At 36.0% G+C, this 26,916-nt stretch overlaps 3 protein-coding genes across 4 annotated transcripts in view; 1 reads left to right on the top strand and 2 right to left on the bottom strand.

Annotated features, from left to right (window-relative positions):
- Nucleotides 1-1,485, bottom strand: part of Fer2 (basic helix-loop-helix domain-containing Fer2) — a 7,492-nt gene extending 6,007 nt beyond the window's left edge. For both annotated transcript variants that reach the window (XM_017639194.1, XM_017639200.1), the window contains exon 1: nucleotides 1,158-1,485. In XM_017639194.1, coding sequence (XP_017494683.1) covers nucleotides 1,158-1,204 — 47 coding nt within the window. In that variant the 5' untranslated portion in view covers nucleotides 1,205-1,485. The remainder of the gene's footprint in view (nucleotides 1-1,157) is intronic.
- Nucleotides 1,486-7,718: 6,233 nt separating this feature from the next.
- Nucleotides 7,719-9,526, top strand: LOC108382675 (organic cation transporter protein-like). Its single transcript, XM_017639050.1, has 5 exons — nucleotides 7,719-7,802; nucleotides 7,868-8,228; nucleotides 8,291-8,434; nucleotides 8,495-8,685; nucleotides 8,757-9,526. Exons 1-5 carry the CDS (start codon nucleotides 7,781-7,783, stop codon nucleotides 9,524-9,526), a joined length of 1,488 nt encoding a protein of 495 aa, XP_017494539.1. The 5' UTR covers nucleotides 7,719-7,780.
- Nucleotides 9,527-16,302: 6,776 nt separating this feature from the next.
- On the bottom strand, nucleotides 16,303-18,411 carry LOC108382779 (organic cation transporter protein-like). The gene is made up of 5 exons (XM_017639154.1): nucleotides 18,064-18,411; nucleotides 17,649-18,003; nucleotides 17,440-17,583; nucleotides 17,181-17,371; nucleotides 16,303-17,107 (listed from the first exon to the last, which is right to left on the bottom strand). The coding sequence occupies exons 1-5, from the start codon at nucleotides 18,077-18,079 to the stop codon at nucleotides 16,323-16,325; spliced, it is 1,491 nt and encodes a 496-aa protein (XP_017494643.1). The 5' UTR covers nucleotides 18,080-18,411; the 3' UTR covers nucleotides 16,303-16,322.
- Nucleotides 18,412-26,916: the final 8,505 nt, after the last annotated feature.

Below are 26,916 nucleotides of genomic sequence, written 5' to 3'. Positions count from 1 at the left end.
TATACACCCCGGCTTATCATGTAGCGGTAGCTTTCGGAAAGGTGGAAAACATATATTTAATACTTGCGCCGGGTATTTAATGTTCGGCTCCGCCCGAACTTAGACTTTCTTACTTGTTTTTATTTTTTATTTCTTTATAAAAATCGCGAATTTTATGTGAACAAATATTCCCAAAAAATTTAAAAGCAAAACAAAAACAATTTTTCCCAATTTGTTTTTGTTTTGCATTTGAAATTATGGGAACGATTTGTTCGCATGGAATTGGCGATAGAGGTTTTTGTCTTGCTTTAGCCGAAACCATAAAATTAATTCAAACTTTCAAACTTAATACCAACTCTAGAAAAAAAAAACAATACATTTCCGCCAAAGTTTTGGACTTTTTAATCTGAATTCATGAATATGCAGTTACATGGCTCATGAAATTTTTGTAAAATAAGTGAAAGTTTTACAAGGCTAAAAATCGTGTAAATTTTTGATACTTTTTTGCTGATGGCCTTTTCCATAAAAACATGAATTTAAAGAAAAGGCGCAAGACCGTTTGCAAGAAACAAAAAGCAATCGAAGTTTTTATAAATTGCAATTCTTATATGAAAAGACCGCTGTTTCGGCTTTTTCTGAAAGGTAAATAAGACCTCTGTGTATATTTTTAGTGCATATTTTGAAAAATGCCAAATTTTGAGTTCTTCAAAAATGGATCGTGTGCGATATGTATTCATATTCAGCTTTAAATATGGCACAAGTGGATGAATGGTGTTTCGTATTTAATATTTAAATTGTTTTTGAAGCTATACTTTTTTGATATTTTTTTTATAAAAATATGGTTATTAAAATTCAATGCGATTTTTTAGCCGCTCAAAACTTGCACTAATTTTACTAAAATTTTATAATCCTGTTAACTGCATACCCAAAAAATTTAAAAGAATTCTGGTTAAGAAGCTCGAAATTTAGATGAAAAATTATGGAATTTTTCTAAATTCTGTATAAAGTTTGAAAGTATCATTTATATGATTTTTATTATGGCATGAACCATATTTTTATAAAAAAAATATCTAAAAAAATTTAGCCAAAAAAATTTCCAATTTATGTACATATGTATGTAAGTGAACACTTTTTATCGGTTCTGTAATAATTATGTATATGTTTTTGCTTATATTAACCTTATTGGTGGCGAGGACGATGAATCGGGCAATTGATTTCGCGACATATTCTGTTAGATAACCGATATTGCTTTGGTTTTTAGAGATGTCTATATCTGCAGTTTTTATTGAATTTTAATAGAGTCCTCAGTATTCAAATCACTTTTAATCACTCTCAGATTAACTTTTTAAATCCACTACACTGCACAACCGTACGCTAATAAGATTTTTCACAATTAATTTACTTCCTGTGAGTGCATATCCTTTTATACAGCAAATTGGTCCAACTGGAGTATGTACATTAACTACTATGGAATTTTATGCTACACACTAAACGGTAAAAAGAATCTCAGCAAATCTCTGCATTTGATAAGCTGAGCTGGGTAGAAAGGATACACGCGCAGCTACCCTTAAACATATTTTGTAATAATGGCAGAGATTTCAATGTGCCTATCCTTCCAACAAACACACACATAAACGTGAATGCATGGAGTTTTGCTATGTACTTTCATTACATTGTTGTTGGACAAATGGGCGGAGCTATGGTCGTGTGAATACTGGGTGCCTTTGTTGGCAAATGAAAATTGTGTGAAATAGCTTAGAACGAATACTTGTGAATTTGTTTTCTGTTGCTCCAATTTGAAAGGGTTTCTAAACAGCAAAATCGTGGATGATATTGACATCGTCGGCCTGAGTCCAAGGGACGTCAGCGACAGGAAATAGTATCTCCTGGCAACACACAAAGGGTCTTGGCGTATTGGGAGCACTCCGTTGATTCCATCTCTTCTCCATAGGGGTTTTACAGCAGAAGAGATCCACTGATTATCTTTTTACTCGCTCCGGAATATTTCGCTTCCGCGAAGACTTCCTGTCCTATCCGGAGAGCATAAAATAGTACGAGTTCTCTCTGTCTAGGATCTATAGCAGGTAAATTTATGATCCCAGTTCTGCAGAATGTCCAAGTTCGTACAGAATGTCCAAGTTCGTACAGAATGTCCAAGAACTTTCTTCTGACGATGAGTGCCACGTGGTCCGCGTGGCCAATACCTCCTATAGGACGTCGTTTACCACTACTGCTCGCTTTACGCTGGGCAGAGGCGTTTCCCATTCCACTGTGGCAGAACTGTACGAGCGAAAGAAAGGAAAGGAATACAATGTAAGGAACCAGTGCAGAAGGACATGAATTTAATGAATGACACTCGACATGTACAAAATGGCGCAATACCGCTAAGGAGAGAGGAAACTGGCGAAATTGTTTGGTTTCGGCCCAAAACGACGAACGGTCGTGGATCAAACTAAGAAGAAGAAGACTTTTCTGACTGCCTGGGAGTAATATGATCAGTTCGTCTGCTTGACTTTTTGAGTATTTCTAGGCAGAAGTATTTGCTATCGACGAAGGTTGTAGTAACGATTTATCGTTTCCTCGGAGAGTCGGGCTGCCATTATGCCTCCGGAATCGAGACTGCGAATGCGTTCGCCAGAGAGGGTTCCATTTTTGGCTAACACATGACCTCAAGTGAGAATTAGTTCTCACCGCCAATCAGCCAATCTTAAGCTATTAGTATCTAAGTGGTGCATGGCTTTGAGTTTGACCTTTTTTTTAAATTTATGTTCCACCCTTTTCCTACTGGGCACAAACCTCCGCATCATCTACATATGTACATACCTCATACAAACAGCGAGTTCATTGTTGCTTCAATATGTACCTGCTCGTGACAGTTCAACTTCATTCACAGCATGTGGCAGCCATATTTGTTTCCCTCCTACCACCCACGTACTCCATTTCCCTTTGAAGTCTGTTGCTGATACATGGCTGCGGCGAAAAAAGTTTAGCATCAATTGTTGCAAGCGGTGGGGTGTTTTAAAATGGGTGGAGCTTTGTGAGTGCATAACGAGAGCAAAAACAGAAGGAGAGAGTATTATTTCATATTTGTAGGCAACAATACAAAAATGTGGTAATGCAAAAGACAATGAAGCATATGAAGTAATATGAGATTAGCATGATGGTAATCGGATGGAAATCGAGAATAACTGCACCTGTTTAAAAATACGTTTTTGATTACAATCGTATATTTGTGTAAATTTTGTAAATGTGGATAATACATATATATGCAAAAGCGGCAAGTGTTTGGATGTAAATTAAAAATGCTGCTTAAGGTAATGGTAATGGTATTGGTAATGTCAATTGTAATTTTAATTACAATGGTAATAGTAGTATAATAATAATGGTAATGTAAATGTAATTGTAATGCTAATGGTAATTGTAATTGTAATCTTAATTAATATTACGAAGTTTTTGGTAATTGTAAAGGTAATGGTAATAGTAATTTCAATGGAAATGGTAATTGTAAATGCTATGGTAATGGTTATTGAAACGGTAATGCCAATAGTAACGGCATTATAATGGTGTTTGATGTATTTGGTTACAGGCATACATTTGTAAATATGGAGAATATGCAACAGCGGAAAGTATGCATCCGATTTCAAAGGGGCCGCTTTTTTGTGAAGAAAGCTGGTTAAGGTAATGGTAATGGTATTGGTAATGTCAATTGTAATGGAAATTGCAATGATAATAGTAGTTTAAATAATAATGCTAATGTAATGTTAATTGTAATGGTAATGGTAATTGTAATGATAATGGTAATGGTTTTTGTCATTGCATTGGCAAGGGCAACGGTGATAAATATTGCAAAAGTACTGGTAGTAGTAATTTAAATAGTAATGGTAATTGTAATTATAATGGTAATGTTAATGCCAATAGATAGTAACGGCATGGTAATGGAGCAAATGCGAAAATTTGGCGTCATAAATTTGGTCTTATTTGACCTCGCAAATCGAAAAGGTGCAGGCGAAAAAGAAATGACTTTTAGGATATAAAATTAAGTTAACAAACATATTTACAGTGATTTATAACAAGATTATACTAGAGATTGTGCTCAATACGTTGAGTGACGGCCGCCGCCACACCGAAGAGCCGATGATCGATCTTGTCCAACAGATGGAGTTTAAAATTTTTTGTTTTCCCCCTCTCTGCTTCCCTTGCAAGTTGCAACTATTATTTTGCTGGTGTTAACCGATGCGCGCATGCGTGCTACATACAAAGCTATGTATGTATGGGGCTCATCTCATTGAGCTGCAGCATCTCAGCGTTGCAACGCGTTGGCCGGCCAAGTCGGCGGTTTTTCTCGCCTGCGGCAATTGTTTGCAGCATTTAACCATGGGAACGTGTGTTCGGCGCGTGGCAACTTCGACAGCAATGATCGTCTTTAAATGAGCGTGCAACAAAAAAAAAAAAAAACAACAACAACGAAGGCGCACCAGCCTACCTCAAGCCGCCCTTTCCGCTACGCCACTCGCACCCTACACTTTTTTTGGTTTTTGTGTTGTTGCTGGTTGCTGATTGTTGGTGGCATGTGGCATGTGTATCGCCGCTGCTTATCTCATTCAAATCATTGACATGGCTAATTTCTGTTTTTAATTTATACAAATAATTCAATTGCAGCAATTGTCGCTGACAGCGAACGTATGCAAGTGAATTTAGCAAATCACACACCACTTCATAATGTTTGTTGTTGGAAGGAAAGGAAAATCGGGTTTTTGTACACATACACATAGCTTACATTTGTTCATATGTACATATATGTAGGTAGGTGCATGCATACTTACATACTGACACACCTCTTCAACCCTCTTCGATGGCCCAATAATTTGCCGCGCTGTTCGCCGCTCACTTAAACCACTTCACTTCCATTCTGCTTACAAATTTACCCCAAATATGTTGCTGTGGTTTCGAAACTTGCCACTTTCCGATTGTATCCCTGTTCCAGTTCACAGGTTAAATGAGCCATGAAATAGTTTTGTGCTGATAAAATTAGTTTCGGGTTAATTAATTAGCGTGCAACCGAAATGTCATTACAACGCAAATATTTTAATGCTCTCACGGCTAAGATTTCGGTGGGAAAATCACTCAAGAGCTCTGAACTGTGAGTTAATTCAACTGAAATCCATAATCGTAAAGCGAGAAAGCAAAAGCAAACGAAGTCAATAGATTCAGAAGTTCGAGAAGTTAACAAAGACATATGTTTAAAAAATCGTATCGATTTTTTTCTAATTAAAACAAAAACTATTCTTTAATAATATTATCATTTCCATTACCGCTATAAGTATCAACGCAATAGCAATACCAATATTAATGACAATACTAATACCATTAACAGTACCAATAAAAGGGCAATACCATCTTAGAATCTTAGTATCAATACAAATACCAAAACCAATGCGAACACCAATATCATTAACAATACCACATTTCCTCATTCTTAAAACCGATTACGAGCCCCTTGATTAACCTGAATCGTACGGGCCAAAAGCCTAACTTCCTTCCTAAAACTCTGGACATTTTTTTCGACCTACATACATACATATGTATTTATGTATGTATTAGGTACAAACTAAGTTTATGGATACATATAATATTATATATATGTAATATAATAATTAAAAATATATATATATGTATATGTTGAAAGAAAATCAAGGGATACTGCCCTTATTATCCGGAAGATTGCCTTTTGTGCCTTCTTCGTTGTCGAGGGGGATTTCGATAGTATCATCTGTGGGATGCCAGACGTCTTGGTTTTCCAGGATTTGTATTGGTCATAGACAAATTGTCCTGGTTTTTTAATGAAGGTCAGTGCAGGCAACCAGTTAATTTTTTCTATGAAAACAGGTTAAAGCTGTATCCAGAATTGCAGCGGACGGCGGTAAAACGGTCATCGGCTAAACATATTTAGTTTTATTAAAAATTTTAAATCAAAACGACAACTGACGGATTTTACTACGGCAACTATACAGCTGTTCACTTACCGCCGACCTCTTTGCCGGCGTCCGCTGTCATTGTGGGTAGAGCTTAAGCTTTCAGTTATTAGTAATCGAAACATTTTTAGCTTCTTTCATTTTAGTTTATTTGCTTAAAGTCGTACTTTTTATCTTCAGGCAAACGCCAAAAAAGTGCAATTTCCTGAACAGTTACAGGGCTCAGGGGTCATACATACTACCCAGTAGATAATTTCAGGAGCTTTCTGAAGTCATTTATTTATCCCTCCTTTTTTTGTGTGGAGGTGCACAAAGGCTTTTAAAGGTGATCTTTTAATTCATAGAAATTATACTTCTTTAAGGAATTTATTTAAGGTTCAAGTCTTAGGTGGATAACTTACCCAGAGGCTTATTTATGACAGCCCTAATCTACAGAGAATTGTGCCAAAGAGGCATATACCCTTATACTGTTAGTTGAATCGACGCTGTACTTCGAGAGTGTTAAGTCGTATTGTATTTGGGCAACATTTAACGTTGCGGATATAGCTCTTCGTTAAGTTTGAAACTAGTAAGGGCCTCAGTTTAAATCCGCAAAAAGCTTCTCTTATACCGTTTACAAAAAGGTATAAACTATGTCTTTGTTTTGGCCACTCTTTAAGGGACAGTGATTGAATACTCGGTTGGGGACAAATATCTAAGAACCTTTGCTAGATAAGAAGTTCCATTGGAGCTCCCATCTTGATGAAACTCCGGCAAAGACCAAAGGGGTCATGTGGGCCTGGGGGAGTCTTTTTGGTAGAGCATGAGGTCTGTACACAAGATTAATAGAGTGGTCTTATCGCGTCGATCGCGGTTTATGATCCGTGGCATAGCGTCAGAAAACTGCCGTAGCTTATTCTAGGTTAGACGGCCTAGGAGAAGGTTTTCCCAACAACGAAGTGGTCTCCCAGAAATATAGCTTTTTTCTCTGTAGTGCGGTGCAGTAGCCTATGAAGTGCTGGATGATCTCTGTCTCTATCTCATCCTCATCTCTACAGTTTTTACAATGTGGCACACCCTGTTACGCTTGAAGTATTGGTAATTTTCATCTGGGCCAAATTAAACCTAGCAAAAGGATTAGAGGAGGAATTTTTAGTTTTATTTTCAGATAGCCCAACGACCATTCAGGCTCTACGTAACGGTATGATAATCCAACATTTTTAAACCCTGGTTTGACACAGTTTAATTTTTGGAAGCCAACCCTATGAGGTCGAAAACAGCAAGGTCGCTGAGAGGTTGGCACTTAAAGATTTCTAAACTTTTTTTATTGGAACAGAATCCTTTTATGGTCTCATTTGGTCTTATTTGATAGCCATAGTTAGTTAGTGGATATGTGGTAGTAAGTATTGTAGAATAGTAGGAGGTCTTAGAGTGATTTGGCACTTCGGCATTATTTTTTATAGAAAGGAATTGGGATCACAGTGCCAGAATGTGGGATCCTTTGTTATCTTCCGTTATTTATTTTAAATCATCTATGGTCGAACCTGCATAACAAGGAATTCACCTACCCTTTTGCCATCCATTAGGGAAGTCGAGGGACATTGAGGGCTATGTAAGTAACTAACAATTTTTTTTGGAACCACTGATTGAAATTTGTTCTTCCTAATTAAATTATTAATATTTTTTCCACAGGGGCCCTCTGTGTCTAATACCTAAGTTTCATTGAGTGTTTCATATTTCATTACACACTATTTTGTTTCAAAAGAAATGTTAAACTGAAAACCTCTAAAAAGAAATTATTTAATAAATTTGTTTTTATGAAAATTAAAATAAAGAAATAAGTGAAACTCATGCAAAAAGAGACCAAAGACGGTAGAAATCTCATAAAACTCTCTCTCTCTCTTGTTTTCATATTCGTTTGCCTTTATTTCTTTCAGAAAAGCCGCAACGACCGGACCCCATCATCTCGATTTTAGGCGGCGATTTGGGACGCTGGCAATTATTTGTTTGCTTATGGATATTTTTGTCCAAACCGCCCACCGGTTGGGTGCAGATTTCTATGACATTTCTACAGGCCGATGTTAAAGTCACCTGTAAGAGCGGTGGCGATAGCAATGCCAGCGATATTTGTGAAGCCGGTTGCGATGGGTATGATTATGATCGTAGCATTTTCGAGCAAAATATTGTCATGGAATGGGATTTGGTATGCGATCGTCGGTGGTTAGCGCAATTGCAACAATCACTGGTCATGGTGGGCATTATGTTAGGCAATATGGTAATGGGCATGCTGGCCGATAAGTAAGTAATAGAGTGAGGTGGACGAGATGTACTGGTATAACTCTCCCCTTTTCTACACATAGATGGGGACGACGTCCTATGTTTGTGATCTCGTGTTTGATGCAACTCATTTGTGGTTGTCTAGTATCGGCATCACCATGGCTTTGGTTCTTCTTGTTGATGCGATTTTTGGATGGTTATGCCACTGGCGGCACTATGTCCACTGGGTAAGTACATACTCGTACCCAGGCATGCACATAACTGATTAAATTTCTTTGATCTATTAGCTTCACAATCATCATGGAAATTGTGGGTAAAAGTAAGCGCGAACTGATGGCCATACTCTATCAGATTCCATTCAATTTGGGTCATGCCACACTGCCACTATTCGCTTATTTTCTCCGCCACTGGCGTTGGTATCACCTGTCGTTTTCGTCCTTTTCAGTCTTTTATATAATTTTCTTTTGGACTGTACCAGGTATTGCCGAGCGCCACACATAGATTTTACATTTAAAATTTTTTTAAATATAATTTCGCCCTCTTTCCTAGAATCTCCACGTTGGCTTTTGACCACCGGCCGCTTGGACAAAGCCACGGAAGTGCTCGAAAAAGCAGCAAAGGTTAATAAGCAACCAACCGAGCGGGTGCGCCCTGATTTAGAGGAAGCGCATAAGGTGCTGTCATCTTCAACAACACAAAAGGGCACGCTTGTGGACCTATTTAAACATCCTTATCTGTGTCAAAAGACTCTAGCGATGGCTTTTAATTGGCTAGTTGTCTGCCTGGTATACTATGGCGTGTCACAGTTCTTAACCGCTTTGACCGGCAACATATTCCTCAATGTTTTTGTGGCGGCGATAATGGGCGTACCAGGCACCTGTATATGTGTACCGGCAACCAAATATATGGGACGCCGTCTTACTCTCTTTATATCCAATCTTGTAAGTGGCATCTCATTGACGCTCTTGGCATTTGGTCCACACTTTGGCGGCACAGTTCGGGTGCTTTTGGCGACAATTGGTCTCTTTGGCGCATCGGTCACATTTCCGAATGTCTATTTGTATGCCGGCGAGCTGTTTCCGACTGTTGTTCGTCCCACAGGTGTGGGTTTGTGTTCGTTTGTGGGACGTGTTGGTTCGATTGTAGCTCCATGGATAGAGGGGTTGAAGTTATATGATATTGGGCTGCCCCCTGCCGTTTTTGGAATATTCGCCCTCTTGGCTGCTGCTTCGGTTTGGCTTATGCCTGAAACGAAGGGTTACCCTTTGCCAGAGACTATTGAAGATGGTAATACGTTTGGCAAGAAACCGAATGAGTAGTGACTGAAAGCGGAGAAGTAATCTTAATATTTGGTGATATTATTCGTACATAATTTTATGTAATTTAAATTTCATTTGTATAATACGTTTTTAATAAAATCTACAAAAGTAGATCGAATAGGTTAATATATGGAAAGTGTCTAACGTAGCCTTGTTGAAGCATTTGATATGTTTACAAAATTTGGGCAGTTACCGATTAGATTAAGTATGGTTGAAGGATCCGAATTGTATAACAACGTGTGAGAGGGAGGGTACTATGAATAACTGGGAGCACAAAATTCATTTCGCAATGGACCACTGTAGCGCCTTTCAAGTCGAGTTGGCAGAGGAGTTCTTTTTTCACCTGGTATGGATGCCGGTTAACAGAAGTATATCAGGCAATTAGATGGCAGATAAGTATGCAAGGAAGTGCACTTCTTGAAAGAGGTTGGATATGCCGCTCGGTGCCTGCAAGCTAAATATGCAGGTATTTTTTTTACTCCGAAGAAAGCGAAAGATGGATTTATCTTTGGCTACGGGCCTGCTGACCGGTCACATCACTTTAGGTAGACACGTGTAGAGTCTCGGGATGCCATTTAACGACGACTGCGGGGGGTGCAGAGATGAGCATGAGCCTCAGTAAGAAGGAACATAATAAGTTATATAGCGGGAATAAAGATAAGGCGATTGCCAACTGCACATTCTGGTTTGTATAAGAGGGGGCGGGGAGGACGTTAATAAGATTCCTTGTGGTACCACAACTGACCCGATGGTGTGTCTACGGGCAGCCACTGCAGCCTACTCTATATAGTACCTCTGAAATGTGAAAGGGAGTTGTTTGAAACATTTTAAAAGTTCTCTCGATTGCAGGGGGCATGTTGATTTTCCAATGGATTTTGAAAAATGTGGTAAAATCTTCTATGGGAGAATACAAAAATAAGTATACATATCGATACACCGTTCATATAAACAAACAAATCTTTTAAAAATTATGTCTGGATGATATTCTTACATATTCGCATTTGGTATAGCAAGCCTCCGGATATGACAGCAACATTCATTACCACAGTTAACCATATCTGCAACTTATCGATTAACAGCACCTTATTTGTATCTACTTTTACCACCCTTTATTAAATCACAGATATGTAAGCGCATATCTTCGTATTTGTATGGGCGTTGAGCCACCACTTAATATTTAATCCTTAAGCGTGTTTTCTGCCCATGGACATGTCGCTTACATAATAGATTTATTTTCTTATTTTTAGAGATTTTGTGTACTACTTTTTTGCACACTTATTTAGATGCGGGAATGATTTGCGGTAGAGATGCACTTTGAAAACAAAAATAATGTCTTTTCAGTTGAAGTCAATACAAATAAGAATATATTGCATAAAGTAGTGGGAAAAGTAAATAAACCGAAAATTAGGACTTTACTGGTAAAAGTTATACATATGTATGTAGGTGATACATATTGAGTATGATTTTTATTTTAGTTGAGCGGTTGAGGAATAATTTCATTGATTGTAAATATTTGCGTAACATGCATCTATACATACTATGTATGTACATATGTATGTATATGATTACATATGTTCGTACCTTCGTACACGCTACCTTTCTCATATCAATACTAGTTCTATTTACTCTTTACTACACCAATTTTGACATCAAAACAAACAAATCAATTTGCCACGCTTACACTTTTCTCTCACGCAAAATCTCTACGAGTTAGCAAACATTTGAAAATAAATCCATTTTGCTTGTTTATGAACTTATGGCCACGCATACGTTCGGAGATTAAGTGTGAAGTGGTGGCCACTTTTATAAGTTGGGTAGCGCGGCGCTGAAGGGATGTTGGCGAATAAGCAGAGGATGTGCATACAGATTTGTGGTTTTTCAATGTCTTTGTGAATATCCTGGCTTTCGTTCCCCATCCAAAAGTGCCCACTGCAAGGAATTTTTCACCGCAGCATCGTCAAGCAAGCGAGATACAAAAGATTTTTCAGGTCGCGGTATCTCTTGTTCTGTTACACCCAAAAATTAACTAATTTATTAACTAACAATGGGGAATAAGAACGAATAGTCAATCTCTAAAAAATCGCGTTTATTTTAGAGATTTTTTTTTAATATACAAAATTTTCAGATTTTTTTTATAGCAAAAAAGTTCTCAAAAAGCAACGCGAATTTTTAGATATTTGAAATTTGCACATTATTAAACTAAAATTTAATGGGCTATATGTTTCTTCTTGATACACCCTACACCCCTCTCTCTTTCTTGGCAGAATTCGACCAAACAACGCGTTTTCTGAACCTACCTTTAGTTGAGCTTGACGGCAAAGATTGAAGTACTATACGATTTAGGCCGGGCTAAGAAAGCCGGTACAACAACAATAACAACCTCCAGTGTACTCCCGACGCCTACTACTAGATTTCTATCCCGGTTCTAACAGGCATCAGCCAAGACATTAAAAATAGGCAATGAGCCAATAAGCCGCCATTAATCCAACCTTGAAGATTTCTTGTATTCGGGTTTGATTATTTATAAAAAAAAAAAAACACAAAATGTATGCTAATTAAGAGATTGTTTCGAAAATCCATCCACTAACGCGATTGAGGTCAGCAATAAAAAATCCTCCTCCACATTCATTTCAAGGCGGATCAGATCGACTTTAATGCAAATGAATTACAATATTTTTATTTCCCACACACCAAACGCACAATTGAGCTAAGCCATAGGCATTAAAACATTGGAAGACAACAACAGCTAGTACAAGCAGTTTACAGTACAACCAGCAAAGCAAACAATCAAATCAAAGGTGACGACAGGCACCAAAACAACCACAAATATACAAACAAATTAATCCTGATTTTTGCTGAGAGTTTTCAAATACACACAAACACATACAAAAAAAAAAAAAGAAAAAAAAAAACACCCATACTCATGCACGCGAGTATATCTAGGAAGAGGAAATCGCCTCGGAAGCATACGTTTATTTGTGAAATGCGATAATTTAATTGTGGCCTTGCATTCATTGCACCCCTGGGAAGCATCGCAGAGGCTTGAAGCGCCTAAGCTTATCGCTACGTACATATATGTGCATATGTTATAGTGGTTGTTGTTGTTGTTGTTATTATTGTTGTTGCGGAAAGTTAAATTAACAATCGTGTTTACATTGCTTTGTAACAAGATTGCACTTAAGATTGTCAATTTGACAGTCGGCAGCGTTGTGGAGGATGACAGCGGCGCAAGCGCAACACCGCCACGCCCTTCGAACAACCCCTAACGCCTGCCACACATTCGCATCAGAAGCGTTTCATCTCAGCGCTCAGCTATGCAGTTCCTCTACGACAGTCAGCGGCAATAGAAATTACCGTTAATGAAAAGGTTTGCACTTCCGTAGTCTCCTTGCACCCTCAACACCACAATCGCTTTTACAGTGCCGGCCACTTGAATAGTGCCACCTTTTGATCTTCAGTTTTGACAGTTTTCGTTTTGTTTATTTAATATTCATTAATTTTTTATAAAAAATATAGTATATTCTATAACAAAAACTATGTAAATACGATTTTAAAACTTTATAACTATTCTAAAAATCTGCATCAAAATTTCAAATTAAAAAACGGCCTCAAGCTCAATCAAATTGTTGAATATGGTTTGTTAATAGGTCAATACTTAAAGAGCAAAAGTAATTTTTAGCAAAAAAAAAACCGACTTCAACTCTCATATAAAAAGAATATATGTATATATATCTCATGATTCACTGATCGGATCAAAAAGAATTATCCAAATCGGTTGACGTGGTCCAAAGTTATGCGGTAACATACATAAAAACAAAATAAATATAAAAAAATAAAAAAAAATAAAATAAAAAAAAATATTACGACGAACTGATAACCTCCTCCTTTTTTGGACGTCGGTTAAAAAATCTGCTTGGTTTTCATAAAGCCCTACAGATCCCTAACCGCCAAAATAACGTAAGCGACATTTTTTAATTTTTTTATGCAGAAATGCATTTAGATGCTCTAGGGAAAAAAAAAATTCGCTTACGTTATTTCGGGCGGTTAGAGCTCGGTATGTTCTCCTATTTTTTATATGGCAGAAAATGTGCAATATCTCGGCAATAAAAACCAAAACGGAAAAATTTCAGTACTGAGGATCGAATTGGGGCGCCATTTAAGTGACCGGCACTGTATATGCATACCTACATATGCAGGTGTGAATTTATGTGTGTTACATAGTTGGTATGGTTCATCCTTTTGATTCAGCGTGTCGGCGGCGACGGTGTTGGTTATATCAGCGGTTTTTCTCGCCTGAAGCAATTGTTTGTAGCGTTTAGCCATGGGAACGTGTGTCCGGCGCGTGTCAACTTCGACAGAAATGATCGTCTTTAAATGAGCGTGCAACATATAAAAAAAAAAAAAACAAAATAATTTAGGGGAACTCCCTCACCCTTTTTTTTTTTGTTGTGGCGATTGCTAGTTGTTTCGGCTGGTGCTTGATGCCTAAAACCGATGGTTATCTTGTTAAAATCATTGACATGGCTAATATATGTTTTTAAGCTATTCAAATTATAGATATGCAAAATTAAATTCGAGCCAATTTTCTCAGAGTACAAAAAAAAACACACACAGAAAGGACTCGACCTGGGAATGATTTTTTATTATAAAAGGAGAAATACTACTTACTTTCAATAGCAATGTTCCTTAGAAAAATACACTTTGAAACTATTCCTTAGGGTGTTCGATTATTCGCATTTTTTCCAAAATCGGTTTTCGAGTTATTCGAAAAATTGCAATTTCAAAAAAACCGGTTACCTATTTTTAAATTAAGAAAAAAACGGATAAAACGGTTTTATTTTACATAGCTTTCACGCAGCGAAAATGAAGTCATGACCAAAAATTACAATAAAACTGTTAACAATAAAGAAAGCTTATTTTTAGAAAAGAGTAAAGTAAAATAAGTTCAAAGTTTTTTCTAGATCAAAAGTAAACCAAATACAAATCAGTGAATAATTCAAGTTTGGTCCTATGTTAGCCCTTTTTTAAATAATTTATTGCATTTCTTCTGACTTTTTTCGGATTTTCATAGTGTTCTTACCGCCGTAAATGAGTGCTTAGATGTCCCAGAAACATTAAAAAAGGCAGCCAGCCCTCTGAGTGTACTTCTTCGGAGCTTCAGGAAAAGTGTAGATATCTCGATTTAGGGGATTCCCCTAACCTGGAAAAAGGCTTGAAAACTTCGAAAAACTCAACTTATTGAGAGGCCAAGTTTTTTTATGAAATGTAAAAAACCGGTTTGTTCGATATTCCTAATACAAAGTTTAAAAAAAGCCGCTGAAAAAACCGGTAAGAACCAGTTTGGAAAAACCAAGTCAGTCACCCTATTATTTATGGTATAGGTCCATTATACCGTGCCGGAAAAAAATTCGCCATAAACCCTGAGTCGAAAGTATTTTTGCAATTTATTTTATTTTTTTAGATTTTTCGTCATGTCTTCGGCATTTACAGTTGGATCTTAAAGTATGATAAATTCATGTCATTGACAATATTTTTCTTCCAAAGCTTGTTGACCTCAAATAACCCGTTTTAGTGCTGATCTCAGTTTTTATAACCCTAATGTCAGTAGATAAAAAGTACGACTCCTAGGTTTGACCAAAAAATATTTTTTTTTTAAAATCGCTTTGCAAACATACGTGTACGTTTTTTCTTTTTTTTTGTGAGACTTAAAAAGAAACTTTCTATGAAAGTATTTAAAGTTGAATAAGAGCTCTTCGAAGCGCCATCAGACGATATGGTGATATTGCATCAATGCTCCGACGATGACGTATTCCAACAAAGGGTGAGGAAATTATTAACCATTCTATGTTCATTTCATGGATTCCATACGATTGGGTTCAAATATTGTCTTTTTAATTATAATATAATAACTCAATTGGAGATGGCTCCACTCTCCTAGAAGTAAGCTGTGTGTTTTAATAACCAGCAATTTTTTATTTTTATTTTTGGACACACCATATTGCTACGCCCGATACCCATTGAGAGAACATACAATTTTATGGAGCGCATAACAAATAAGTATCTACATACGTTCTTAATAGTTTTTACAAGGAATTTGCAAATCATCTATGTCTGTACTAATACTTTACATAAGTGCAGCCATCGGTATTTGGGAGGCTTTTTTGTTGTTGTTTGTAGCCAAGTTTATCGCAATTGTTGAAGAAGGAGAGCCGCAGTGATACTAGACAATACAACAGCACTTGTGTTATAAGTGAAGAGACCTCTCTAACTGAGTATATCCATTAGACAGGGCTCTGATATGATTGGAATAAAAACATTTGATAACAACGTAATTAACAAATAAATAGTTCATTGTACTCGTAATTCAATTTTATTCTTAAGTTTTTTGATATGTAACATCTTAGCTCGAGGATATGATGAAATTTGCGCGAACCCAGCTGAAAATTTTCAATTGCTTCCTGGGTGTACAATTGAACATTTCTGCACTTGTTCAGGGATATTTCAGGCCCATTTCGGGTCTAGTTAACGGTGAGGTTAGCAAAATTTCGAGCCTAGTTTGCGATTTGACAACTTTTTCAGAACCACTTGATCCAGACAAAATAAATTAAATTAATTAAACCTAATGTTTAATTTCTAACCTAATGCATTGCCAAGTCGTACACAGATGTTTACACATAAAATTTCAGGAGTACCCGGTACTCACGATGTTTTTTTTATTAAAAATTACTTAAAAGCTACCAAACCAGTAAATATGTAAATTGCCGCATTGCCAAAAGACAACAAATTGCACTTATTTCTATGATATTTGCACTTTCTTACTTTTATTACCAAATGTTTCGCCATCTTCAATGGTCTCGGGCAGCGGTAGGTCACGAGTCTCTGGCACAAGGAAGAGCGAGGCAGCTGCCACCAGGGAAAAGCCACCAAACACCATTAACGGTATCCACTCAGCTTCCGCAGACATGCCCGATAAGAATGGCGCACTAGCCGAACCAATCCGACCTACAAATGAACACAAGCCCATGCCTGAGTTACGCACCACTGTGGGAAATAATTCGCCTGCATAGAGATAGATATTCGGCGACGAAACAGATGCCGCAAAAAGACCTATCGACGCCACTACCATTCTCGTTGTGGTGCCCAATGATGGCGCGAAAGCTAATGCCAACAAAGGTATACTGGTGCAAAAATGCGACAGAAAGAGTGTGAAGCGTCGGCCAAGAATTCTGGTCATCGGAATGCAGATTAGCGTACCGGGCACACCAAGAATTGCACTAATAGCGACATTTAAGAAGATATCGCCGCTGAGTTGAGAAATGAGCTGTGACATGCCAAAGTAGACGAGACATGTGACAAACCAATTAAAGGTCATAACCAAAGTCTTTCGACACAGATAAGGATAACGAAAGAGATCGATGATGTTGCCTTTCTGTGAGGTGGGTGTGGCGGCGATAAGTTGTGCGGCTTGCTCAAGCTCGGTGCGTATATTAGCAGTTGGCATTTTATTGCGTTTGCAACCAGCTTCGAGTATTTGAACGGCACGACCAGTACGGCCAGTGGTAAAGAGCCAGCGTGGAGACTCTGAAATCGTGAGCAACAAATGAGCACTAAATAATTACCTAAATAGAAATGTAGTTTGTGAAAATATTGTTACCTGGTACGGTCCAATAGCAAAGCAGAAGGAATACTGTGAGCGCAGAGAAGGAAAGATGATACCAACGCCAATGTCGTATGTAATAGGCGAAGAGCGGTAGTGTGGCATGGCCCAAATTGAATGGAATGAGAAAGAGTATGGCCATAGTCTCACGTTTGCTTTGGCCGACTATCTCCATGATGATGGTGAAACTGTTGGAAAACAACTTTACGTGAATTAAGTGCATAATATTTTGATTTCCGTCTTAGTTTTTGCATACCCCGTAGACATGGTGGCACCCAAAGCGAAACCATCCAAAAAACGAAGCAACACAAAAAGCCAAAACCATGGCGACGCCGAAACCAGACAGCCAAAAACAAAGTCCATAACGCAGGCGCCCACAAACATGGGACGACGGCCCCACCTAGCGGAGTAGATTATTATTTTTTAAGTGATACATAGTTGAAAACTCAAGCAACTCTCACGCACTTGTCGGCAAGAAGTCCAAAACTAATGCTGCCCAACATAATGCCAATCATTAGGAAACTCTGCGCCAAACTGGCTAGCCAAGCACGCTCACAAATTAAATTCCATTCGCTAATGATATTCTCCTGGAATACGCTGCGGTCATAGGCGACCTCCTTGCACTCAGCTGCGCAGACATCGGTGTTGTTGTCGGGCACAACGCACGAGCTTTTGATGGGTGACTGCAGGAATACCATAGAGACCTGCACCCAACCGGTGGGAAATTTCGATAGAAAAATCCAAAGGCAGATAATCAGCTGCCACGGACCCAAATCACTGCCCAAAAGTGAAATGATTGGATCTGTACGTGTGGTTTTATCTGCGAAATGAGACTCAGTGAGTGGAAAGTTATCTGTTTCACTTCGCAACTCCAACCCACCTGCACTCTTCTCCATTGTGCATTACGTATATTGGTCCACCTTCAAATTATTACAATTCCAGGAAGTTTGCGCTCACACTCTATACAATTCCGTTTATCAATTGATTTTAGCGAAGCGCATAACTTTTCTACGCTTAGATCAGCTTGCAGTTAACAGTGCGACTGATTAGCCCGGCAAAATATTGACTATTGCGAAGTCTCATTATTTAATTAGAATGACAAATTTAGTCTTCAAGTGCGTACTTATACTATACTATGTATAGTAAAACTGTAGAAAAGTCGTGTCTGTAAAATGAAAATTTCTTTAAAAGAATGACCGAAGGTGATGCGAAGAATATATATAGAATACATTTGGACCTATTTTTAGAATTTTTATAGCCGAGCGCACTTGTGCACAAGGGTATTATATCTTTGTTCACATAACGGTTCAGAATGAAAAAAGAAATCGTTTAGCCGTGACTGTCCGTTTGTTCGACCGTCTGTGCACATGATAACTCGAGTAAAAATTGAGATATCTTAACGTAACTTGGTAGGTAGGTGTAATTCGTTTGAGGAAAGGACGGTTGGAATTGAAAACGCGCAGAATCGGACAATAACCACGCCCACATCCTATATAACGGTAGTTTTCAGAAATACGAAAACTGCGATATTTTAGTAACTACTGAAGCTTATTCACCAAAAATTGATATTTATAATGACCTCTTGTGGAAAAATAAGAATATAATACTTTTTTACTTGCTGTCTGTCTATTTATCTACTTGGAACTACTTAATGGATTTTCATGCGGCTTTAACTGGTATCTAGACAGTGACTTCGGACATAACATAGGGTATAAAGAAATGGGATCTGAGAAGGCGTGTGGCATCTTCCATAGGCGTGACAATTTTAATTAGCTATAACTTGGAAACCGTAAATATAAATGAGTTTGTACAAGAGGGCGCGGCACATTCCATGAAATTTTACATTTCCTATATCTTCGCACCCCTAACTAACATGACTTTGAAATTTGGTGAGAACAATTATGGTAAATGTATAAAAAGCCACGTACGTTCTCTACGTTAAGAGAATATCAACTTCAAACTAAAGGCAAACTAGAAGGATTTAGGAAATTAGGAAACTCGATGGCATAAAACTGTAAATTTTATTTTAATTTGTTCGACGAATCAAATCACATACAAATTTAATTTATGATTCGATTCGTGGAACAAATAATCAATTTATACCATTTAGGATTTTGTTAAATTTTCAATTCAGAAATCAATTTTATTTTTAAAGATTCAGGATTTTACTAATTTAAAATCACGCAACCCTGGCTCCTAATGATAATTCAGTCATAGTCATCATCCAACTTAGAACTAAGTACGCTGCGATTTCCTTGAGGTGTAAGTCCATATAAAAAAAAAAAATAGTTTTTAATTTTGCTTAGGCGCCAAAGAGTTAATGCCTGGCTTTTATTATTCACGTGTGCTACCCTGTGAAACGTAGTTAACCGCGTAAAAGTTTATACATAGCTTTAGCAAAAGCATTTCGCAAAGAAAGCTTTCTTTTCGCGCCAATTGTATGCAAGGCTTTTACACGGAGTCATGCGCATACGTTACGAATGGTAAAGCTTAATTATGTATTTGAATATTTATGTATACCGAAATTTCGTTTTATTACGTTTTGTGTATGTATTTGAATGCGAGTAAAAAAAAAAGTTGATTGGAGTGGGGAAGTAATCCTTAAGCATCTGAAATACACACAGGGTGCTACAATTTGTAGTTAAAAATAAAAATAAATTCTTGATTTTCATGTTTCATGAATTGTTAAAATAATTAGTAAATGGTAAGAAATTTTTCGAGTGGTTTTTTACGATTTTTTTTTTAGGATTCTATTGATTTAGGCGCCATAAAGCAGTCAGTTATTGATTTCAATAGGAAGATATTTAAACATGGTTAATTACTATTAATATTTTTATATTTTCCGTCTAGAGTTGCCAACTATAAATAATTTTTTTTTTTTACGTTTTTGGCGGTGAAATTTCATTACAAATACGTTGATGGACAAAATTGTATTTATCTACTAAATACTAAGTACAGAAGTATTCTGGTATTTATGTTGCAGTAAATATCAAAGTATTTTGGATGTTGTTACATACTCGTTTTACCGCATTAAACACTAAATATTAAAGTATTTAGTTAGTTTCACCCAACGAAATACCGCGTACAAAAGTACTTAGAGATTTGATCATGTTCCCTCAAAATAATCAAATACCCCTTCATTTCCTATATAAAATGCAATCAAATTTTTTTCAATCTCTCCATCCTGCCATAACCTCTGATAAGCTTAGCTATATTTTTTATGCAATTCCTAATCGTTGTTGAAATACTTTTGGTGTTGGTTTATAACAGAAAATAATCAATTCTGGGATTTTTGTGACTGCATCTTCATTTTCGGAACTATTTCGGGATTTTCTGATTTTCGAGACTGTTTAGAAATTACCGGGACTATTTCGGGTATTTGCGACCACTCCTCTATTATCAAGAAGATTTTTTCGAAATTTTCGAGATTACTTCGAGACTTTCGGCACAATTCCGGAATAAGGAGAGTACAATGGGCATGTAAAATTTTTGGTGGAAAACAAAACGTCATACATATTTTCATAAAAAAGTACCCTATAAATAGAAGCAAGTATTTATGCTGTGCGTAGGATATTCCAAACTAACCTTCGCAATGACCTTTCTTTTTGCGTTTAAAAAAGCTTACGCACAAACGTAACTACTCACACATACATACATACATACTTATGTATAAGTACGTTTGTTGATTTCTGTGTACATATGTATGTATGTATATTCATATATGTATGCATTTATTTGTATACATCTCAATACTAGACCGGGTCGGTTTCCTTATGAAAGAAAAAGTTTGTTAAACCCCTCCACTAATTTTTCAAGCTTGCTTTTAAGATGTTTTCTAGAAAGAAGATTTCGTAATTTCGAAGATTCCTATGGGGAACGTAGAAGTAAACTCCAATAGAATAGTAGAGTCTACCAACCCCCGAAAATAATATCGAACATAAAACTGAGGGTTTGAGTATAATCATTCTACTATGCAAGGATTTCAGGTCGATTAGCTAACATCTAGCGTTATATTAAGGAATAGTATCCTCAAAGCTTAAAGAGCGGAGAGCAAACTTGACTTCAAGCCTTTTAATATTGAACTTATAGAGTAACAAGTAAAAAAGTTTAAGTTCGGGCGAAACCGAATTTTATATACCCGGCGCAGATATCAAATATCATCGTTTAAATTTTCTCTCAACTACCTTAGCATGATAAACACCCCTGTTATTCTGATTTCAAACGTTTTCGATAATATGCTGACTTAATGAAATCATTGAACAAAGTTTTGTAGAAATCAATAAAGCGGTTACCGAGATAGACCTTTGTAGTTATAAAGTGGGCGGTGCCATGCCCACTTCCTAAAAGTCTATAACAGGCTTATTTTTTGTTAAAAGACTGTTGTAAGTATAAACTTGGAGTAAATAAGTGTCCTCAGTTTTTTAAATATCGGAGTTTTTTTATTTTTAAAATTTACCGTTATACGGGAAGGGGGTGTAATTTTAGTCCGATTTGAATAATTTTCAACAAGGTGCTTTTCCGTACCAAGGTTATAAGGTGCACAATTTTGGTTGAATTTTCTGAATCGGTTACCGACATTATAAATATTATAAATAGAAGATATATGTATGTATCTACAGCCAGCCTATTCCGATGGTCACATCATACGAAAAATGCATGAGTGCGGGTGCACGAGAAAAAATGTATATCGTTCATATGCCAAAAAATTGTATATTACTGCGAAAAAATTGTTCAATAAAATAAAGCAATTCCTGGCACACCTCGAGACAATTGATACAGTCCAAGCCTTGTTAAACCAAAATTTCAAACTTTGTGCAAAAATTAGAAAAATCGCACAAAGTTGCTCACCGACAATTTTCTAGTTTGAAGTGCCCCTGATTTTTGAATTTTTTTTTGTTGATAGGGTCACGAATTTTCTTCAATACAAAGTTAGTACTTATGTTCGACAATGTACTTATTTTGTATGGACGAAAATAATAACCAGAGCTCGAAGATTAATATTAACCAATTTAAATGCTCGCATAATAACCCTCATCGAAAGAGAAACAAAGTAGCATCTCAGAGGGAAACCATTACCGATGCGAAATAAAAATTCTTCTCAGTCAATCAGGAATATAAATTAGAAATAAAAAATTCGTCTCAGCAAGGAGGAATATAAATGAGAAGTAAAAATAAATTTTGTGTCGGTAGTATAGGTACATTTCATATGTAAGTACAGCTTAACTTGTACCTCCTACCGGAGTGACTGGATAACAGTAGCCCGCTACCTAGGTACCCGAATAAATATTACCCTATAAGCGACCTCTACCCGACTGCCCAAATAAACAGATAAAATTTACACCTACCCGAGTACTCGAATAAAGATAACAATCTACCCGCGATCTCTCGCCGGGTGAATATGGCCTATATAATCCGCTATCAGGTATCCGGATAACGATACCGCCTACCCGGGTACTTAGATAAAGGTAACCCAGGTAAAAATAACCCACTACTCGACCAATATTATTCCTCTCACTTAATAATCGAAAACAAGTAACCTTTACAAATAAGTCTTCTAGATAAATCTCAGTGAAGGAGATTTATTTCTTGAAATAAAATATAAATCTCAGTGAAGGAGAGTTATTTCTTGAAATAAAATATAAATATCAGAGGGCAACCAAAATAATGCGCACATTTGTATATCTCTCCGATAGAAACATTTATGTGACTGCGCAATATGATAAGTATCCAATAAAAACAAAAATCGCTGGTAAGGGCCTTTATGAATTAAGGTAACGATATGCATTTTCAAAAAGTGTTTTCACGAACAATTCGCTGTTAGCTTACATACATATATCGGTTTGTAAAAACGGCTGATGAATTTAGATACATATGTATGAATACTACTTCTGTGTATTAAAGAATTCAGGTAACTAAAAAGTGTTTTTCGTATAAAGGCAGTATTTTGTGAAAAACAAGTACATATTATACTGCAAAAAGAAGTATAGATACGAGCGTTATATATGAGTTAGCTATCAACATCAAAATTTAAATGTCAACAATATTTATTTTTTTGAAGAAATATTTTTTTCTATTCTATGGATTTATCTGATCGGCTGATATTCCACGAGCCAAAAACTTTATCTTCTATTCAATACTAATAAAAAGTCAGGAATAAAACTAAATTTTGGCTGCTTTTGGGACTTGGCAAGAAATAAACCTTTTTTGATGCCTAAATCCTCTTCGAGTAAACCTTCAAACTAGGTGTGCTACTTTATTTTTGCGATCCAGTCTAATGTGCATAGAATGAAAATTAGACCGTACCAAAAAAAAACTGTGCTTGTGTCAACGCAATTTCGAAAACATTTTATTTCTTTTTTTTTTTGCTGAACGTAGCACAGTGCTTACCTTCCATATAAAATGTAGGCAAAAATAGAATTATGTACGGATTTAAATGAAAATTCGCTCCTTAGTAAAATTGAGTACGCCAAATTCAAAAATGCAATGTATTTTTGGATAACTTTCCTGCAGATATGCAATACAGTTTTATATTTTTGAAACGGGCTGCCACCTGTTAAAAATTTTATTAAAACTATTTAAAAAGTTAAATGAAATAGATTTTACAATATGGGTATCAATTGAACTAGTTTTGAAAATGCTTTACCTCTAAATGACACGTAGAAGGATTGCCACATGTTTAAAAAATCAAATTCACTTTTATTAAGGGAATAAGGTAACTGAAATAAGTATATCAATAAGAGTATCAGACAAAGGAAAAAATTTGACATAATTAGCAAGAAATAAGTGAAGAGTAAAAACATTCATGAGTTCATTTAAGAGTCCAGTAATTTAAAAGGCATGTAATCAGAACAAGTCACTGATTGACAATGCATGTATTTGTAATGAAATAACAAAAACAATGTCGTTAACTTATGTTTTGACGTAATTATTATTTTAGTTTAACTAAATTCGAACTTACAAACAGGTGGCAATCCTCTTCGTAATATTTTCAATCTAAAACCTTTTAAACCTCTTTCCTCTGACTCCCTTATGGTGATACCTATGTATCTATTTCAATTACCTAATTCCTTTAATACAAATAGAATTAAATTTTTAAAACAGGTGGCAACCCTCTATGTGTAGTTAATACACATTTCGATTGATATCCATATCATAATAATTCATTTTATTTATAAAAAAAAATTTGAATCTAATTTTTTAACAATCTAACAGGTGGCAACTCTTAAAAAAAATAAACCTTCTATTGTCCACAAGTCAAGCTTTTTAATCTGACACTTCATATTTGAAAATAGAACGTATCGTGCCGATCTTATGGCACTGACAAAAAATGAAAAATTATTTTATGCATTAGCCAAAAACGCATTACTTCAGAAAATGCAAAAATAAGCAGGTTTTTATTTCTGCTTTTGAAAGTTAAAACCCGTTCTATACAATAAAATAATAAAAATTAACCTATTTTTATACATATTTTTTATTCATTCCATTAAAGTTGAGCTATTTTTGAAATTTTGTTCAAAAAGAAAGTGTTTTTTTTTAATACTTCAGGGACACCCTGTGTTTAATTTTCTTCCAAAATTTTTATTCCTGTAATTCTCTACAGGAAATGAAAATAAAAACGTCAAACCAACATTTTAGTTCAAAGAATTAATTTTTGATAACGAATTTTTCGATTTTTGCCCACTTAGGCGGCACTGTTCGTAGGGTAGATTTTTTAAATTTTTGTCATACAGGCGAGAATTAGTTTTTCCGAAGTTCATTGTCGCCCACGCCCCCTATTTGCTTCTTACGTCACATCTTTGTCATTTATAGCCGGATCTAAAGGTTTAGATTTTTTTTTGGTCCACGCCCCCTATTTACTTTTTTCGTCATATCTTTGGCATTTATAATGGGATCTTAAAGTGGGTCGAGGTTTTTTCCTTGAGACAATTTCAAAACATTTTTTTTTTTTTGCCGAACGTAGGGGGTGTCTTTCCAAATTTTGTATCATATCTTCGGCATTTACAGTTGGATTTAAGATATGATATATCGATGTTCTTGTCTCGAGGGGACAATTTTTTTTCGCTTCATAGTTCACTAAAAATCAGTATATTTCTGTTTAAGAAGTACAGGGGTCAACGAAAAACTCAAAAAGGCTATTCCAAGGCTCGGAGAAAAAATTTATTTATTTTTTTTTCAAAATTGCCTTGCAAAAAGTCCCCTTTCAGACACGTCAAGTCTTGCTTTCAAGTCTGCTCGTTCATTGGCGAAGGAGGTGAGAAGAGAGGGGAAGAGTACAGATACCTCCGTACCGTCAATTCGTTTCAAGTTTTCTTGTCTCTTTTGATCTTTTCGTTGCTTCCCGTTTAAAGAAGCAAGGACTTGAATTCAATTAAAGTTGACGCGTGTGGAAGCAAATAGAAAACACAAAAGAGAATGCGAAAAAAATTGCTTCCAAGACTTGACGTGTCTGAAAGGGGACAAATATATTACGCTCAGGTGTGCATGGCGAATATTTGTTTGTTTTCTTGTACCTATGGTGGTTCGGTCTAATGTATTGTACATACATACGATATATGTATGTAGGCCTAATTTACGCCACACGCGAAAAGCATATCCACAACTTGACATATAAATCTACCCTCGAAAGGGTCGGGGAAAAAGAAAAGTCGATAGCAGCAAACATTTGAAAAATTTCGTATGTGTGCGTAAGCACAATACCTACACACATGCGTACATTTAATATAAATGCTTTACCGTCTGCTGCTAAATGAGTATCCATACGGTGACCATTTGTACCGATTTTGAAAAAATTGTCACGCTGAATATACTTTCATATGTGTTCCGGTTAAGTACCGATTTTCAATGTTTTATTCATTAATTTAACAAGAGTCTACAGGAAGACTGACCCAAAAACAATTTTTCATACAAACGTGGCAGCACGTTACCACAAAGAACATTGAATATAGGGGAGCCACAAACACAGCCAGTATCCTTATTTTCTATGAACTTTGGTCATGTTTTATTCTGTCAAACTGACACTCTCGCTGTCACTATTGCTATCGTAATTTTTGTCAACCAATTTTTTAAGGTTTTTATAATTTTTTGTTATTTTTTTTCTATTTTTTAATGAGACAATTCTAACTTGAATTCAGTGAAATTATAAAAAAATATAAGCTGTAGATACAGTGGCGAAATTGTAAATAGAGAAGAGACATTTTAGCATTCCTTGGCTATTTTTATGAATGAAAAACCATTTGTACAAAAATTAGCGAAATTCGACAAAGTTTCATTAAAATTTTGAGCTTTTTAATAATATTTCTTAGAAACTTTCGAATTTTTGTAAATGTTCTCAAAGTTTGAAATCTTGATTTACAGGATTTTTTTTAGATATTAGTAAGCCATATTGGAATAAAAAGGTCTTAAACATTTTTTAAAAATAGAAAAGTAGCCAAAACTTGTTAAAATGTTTTTTCCCTATTTACATTCTCGCCACCGCATATATTGTGTGTATAAATTTTTGAGATCAATTTTCAAGTCTTTTTCTCTTTGTTTTATCTTAAATAAAACTATGTATATTAAAAGATTTTATGTCTTTTTCGATGCTTTAGAAGTGTCCCGATTTTGGTCCACCGAAATCTGGTCACCGTAACTATCCATCCATTTGTACGTGGATTGCACACAAATTTATAATTCCAAAGTTATATTGGTATATACAATACATATTTATGTATGAATGGATGAATGAATTCGTAGT

Source organism: Rhagoletis zephyria, unplaced genomic scaffold (assembly GCF_001687245.7).
Source record: "Rhagoletis zephyria isolate East Lansing unplaced genomic scaffold, Rhagoletis_zephyria_1.1 Rzeph_scaffold_00149, whole genome shotgun sequence".
Lineage (NCBI taxonomy): Eukaryota > Metazoa > Arthropoda > Insecta > Diptera > Tephritidae > Rhagoletis > Rhagoletis zephyria.
Note: the sequence above shows the minus strand (reverse complement) of the source record. Positions and strands in the feature narration are given on the sequence as shown.

Excerpts from the sequence above, each read along its gene's own strand:
- LOC108382779 (XM_017639154.1), bottom strand. Across the intron at positions 17,372-17,439 it reads GGTGCCACCATGTCTACGGG|TTTCACCATCATCATGGAGA; the intron begins GTATGCAAAAAC and ends GTTTTCCAACAG. Across the intron at positions 17,108-17,180 it reads TTGCTATTGGACCGTACCAG|AGTCTCCACGCTGGCTCTTT; the intron begins GTAACAATATTT and ends TCACGATTTCAG.
- LOC108382675 (XM_017639050.1), top strand. The coding sequence starts at position 7,781 with ATGCAAAAAGAGACCAAAGACG. Across the intron at positions 7,803-7,867 it reads GCAAAAAGAGACCAAAGACG|AAAAGCCGCAACGACCGGAC; the intron begins GTAGAAATCTCA and ends TATTTCTTTCAG. Across the intron at positions 8,686-8,756 it reads TTTCTTTTGGACTGTACCAG|AATCTCCACGTTGGCTTTTG; the intron begins GTATTGCCGAGC and ends CCTCTTTCCTAG.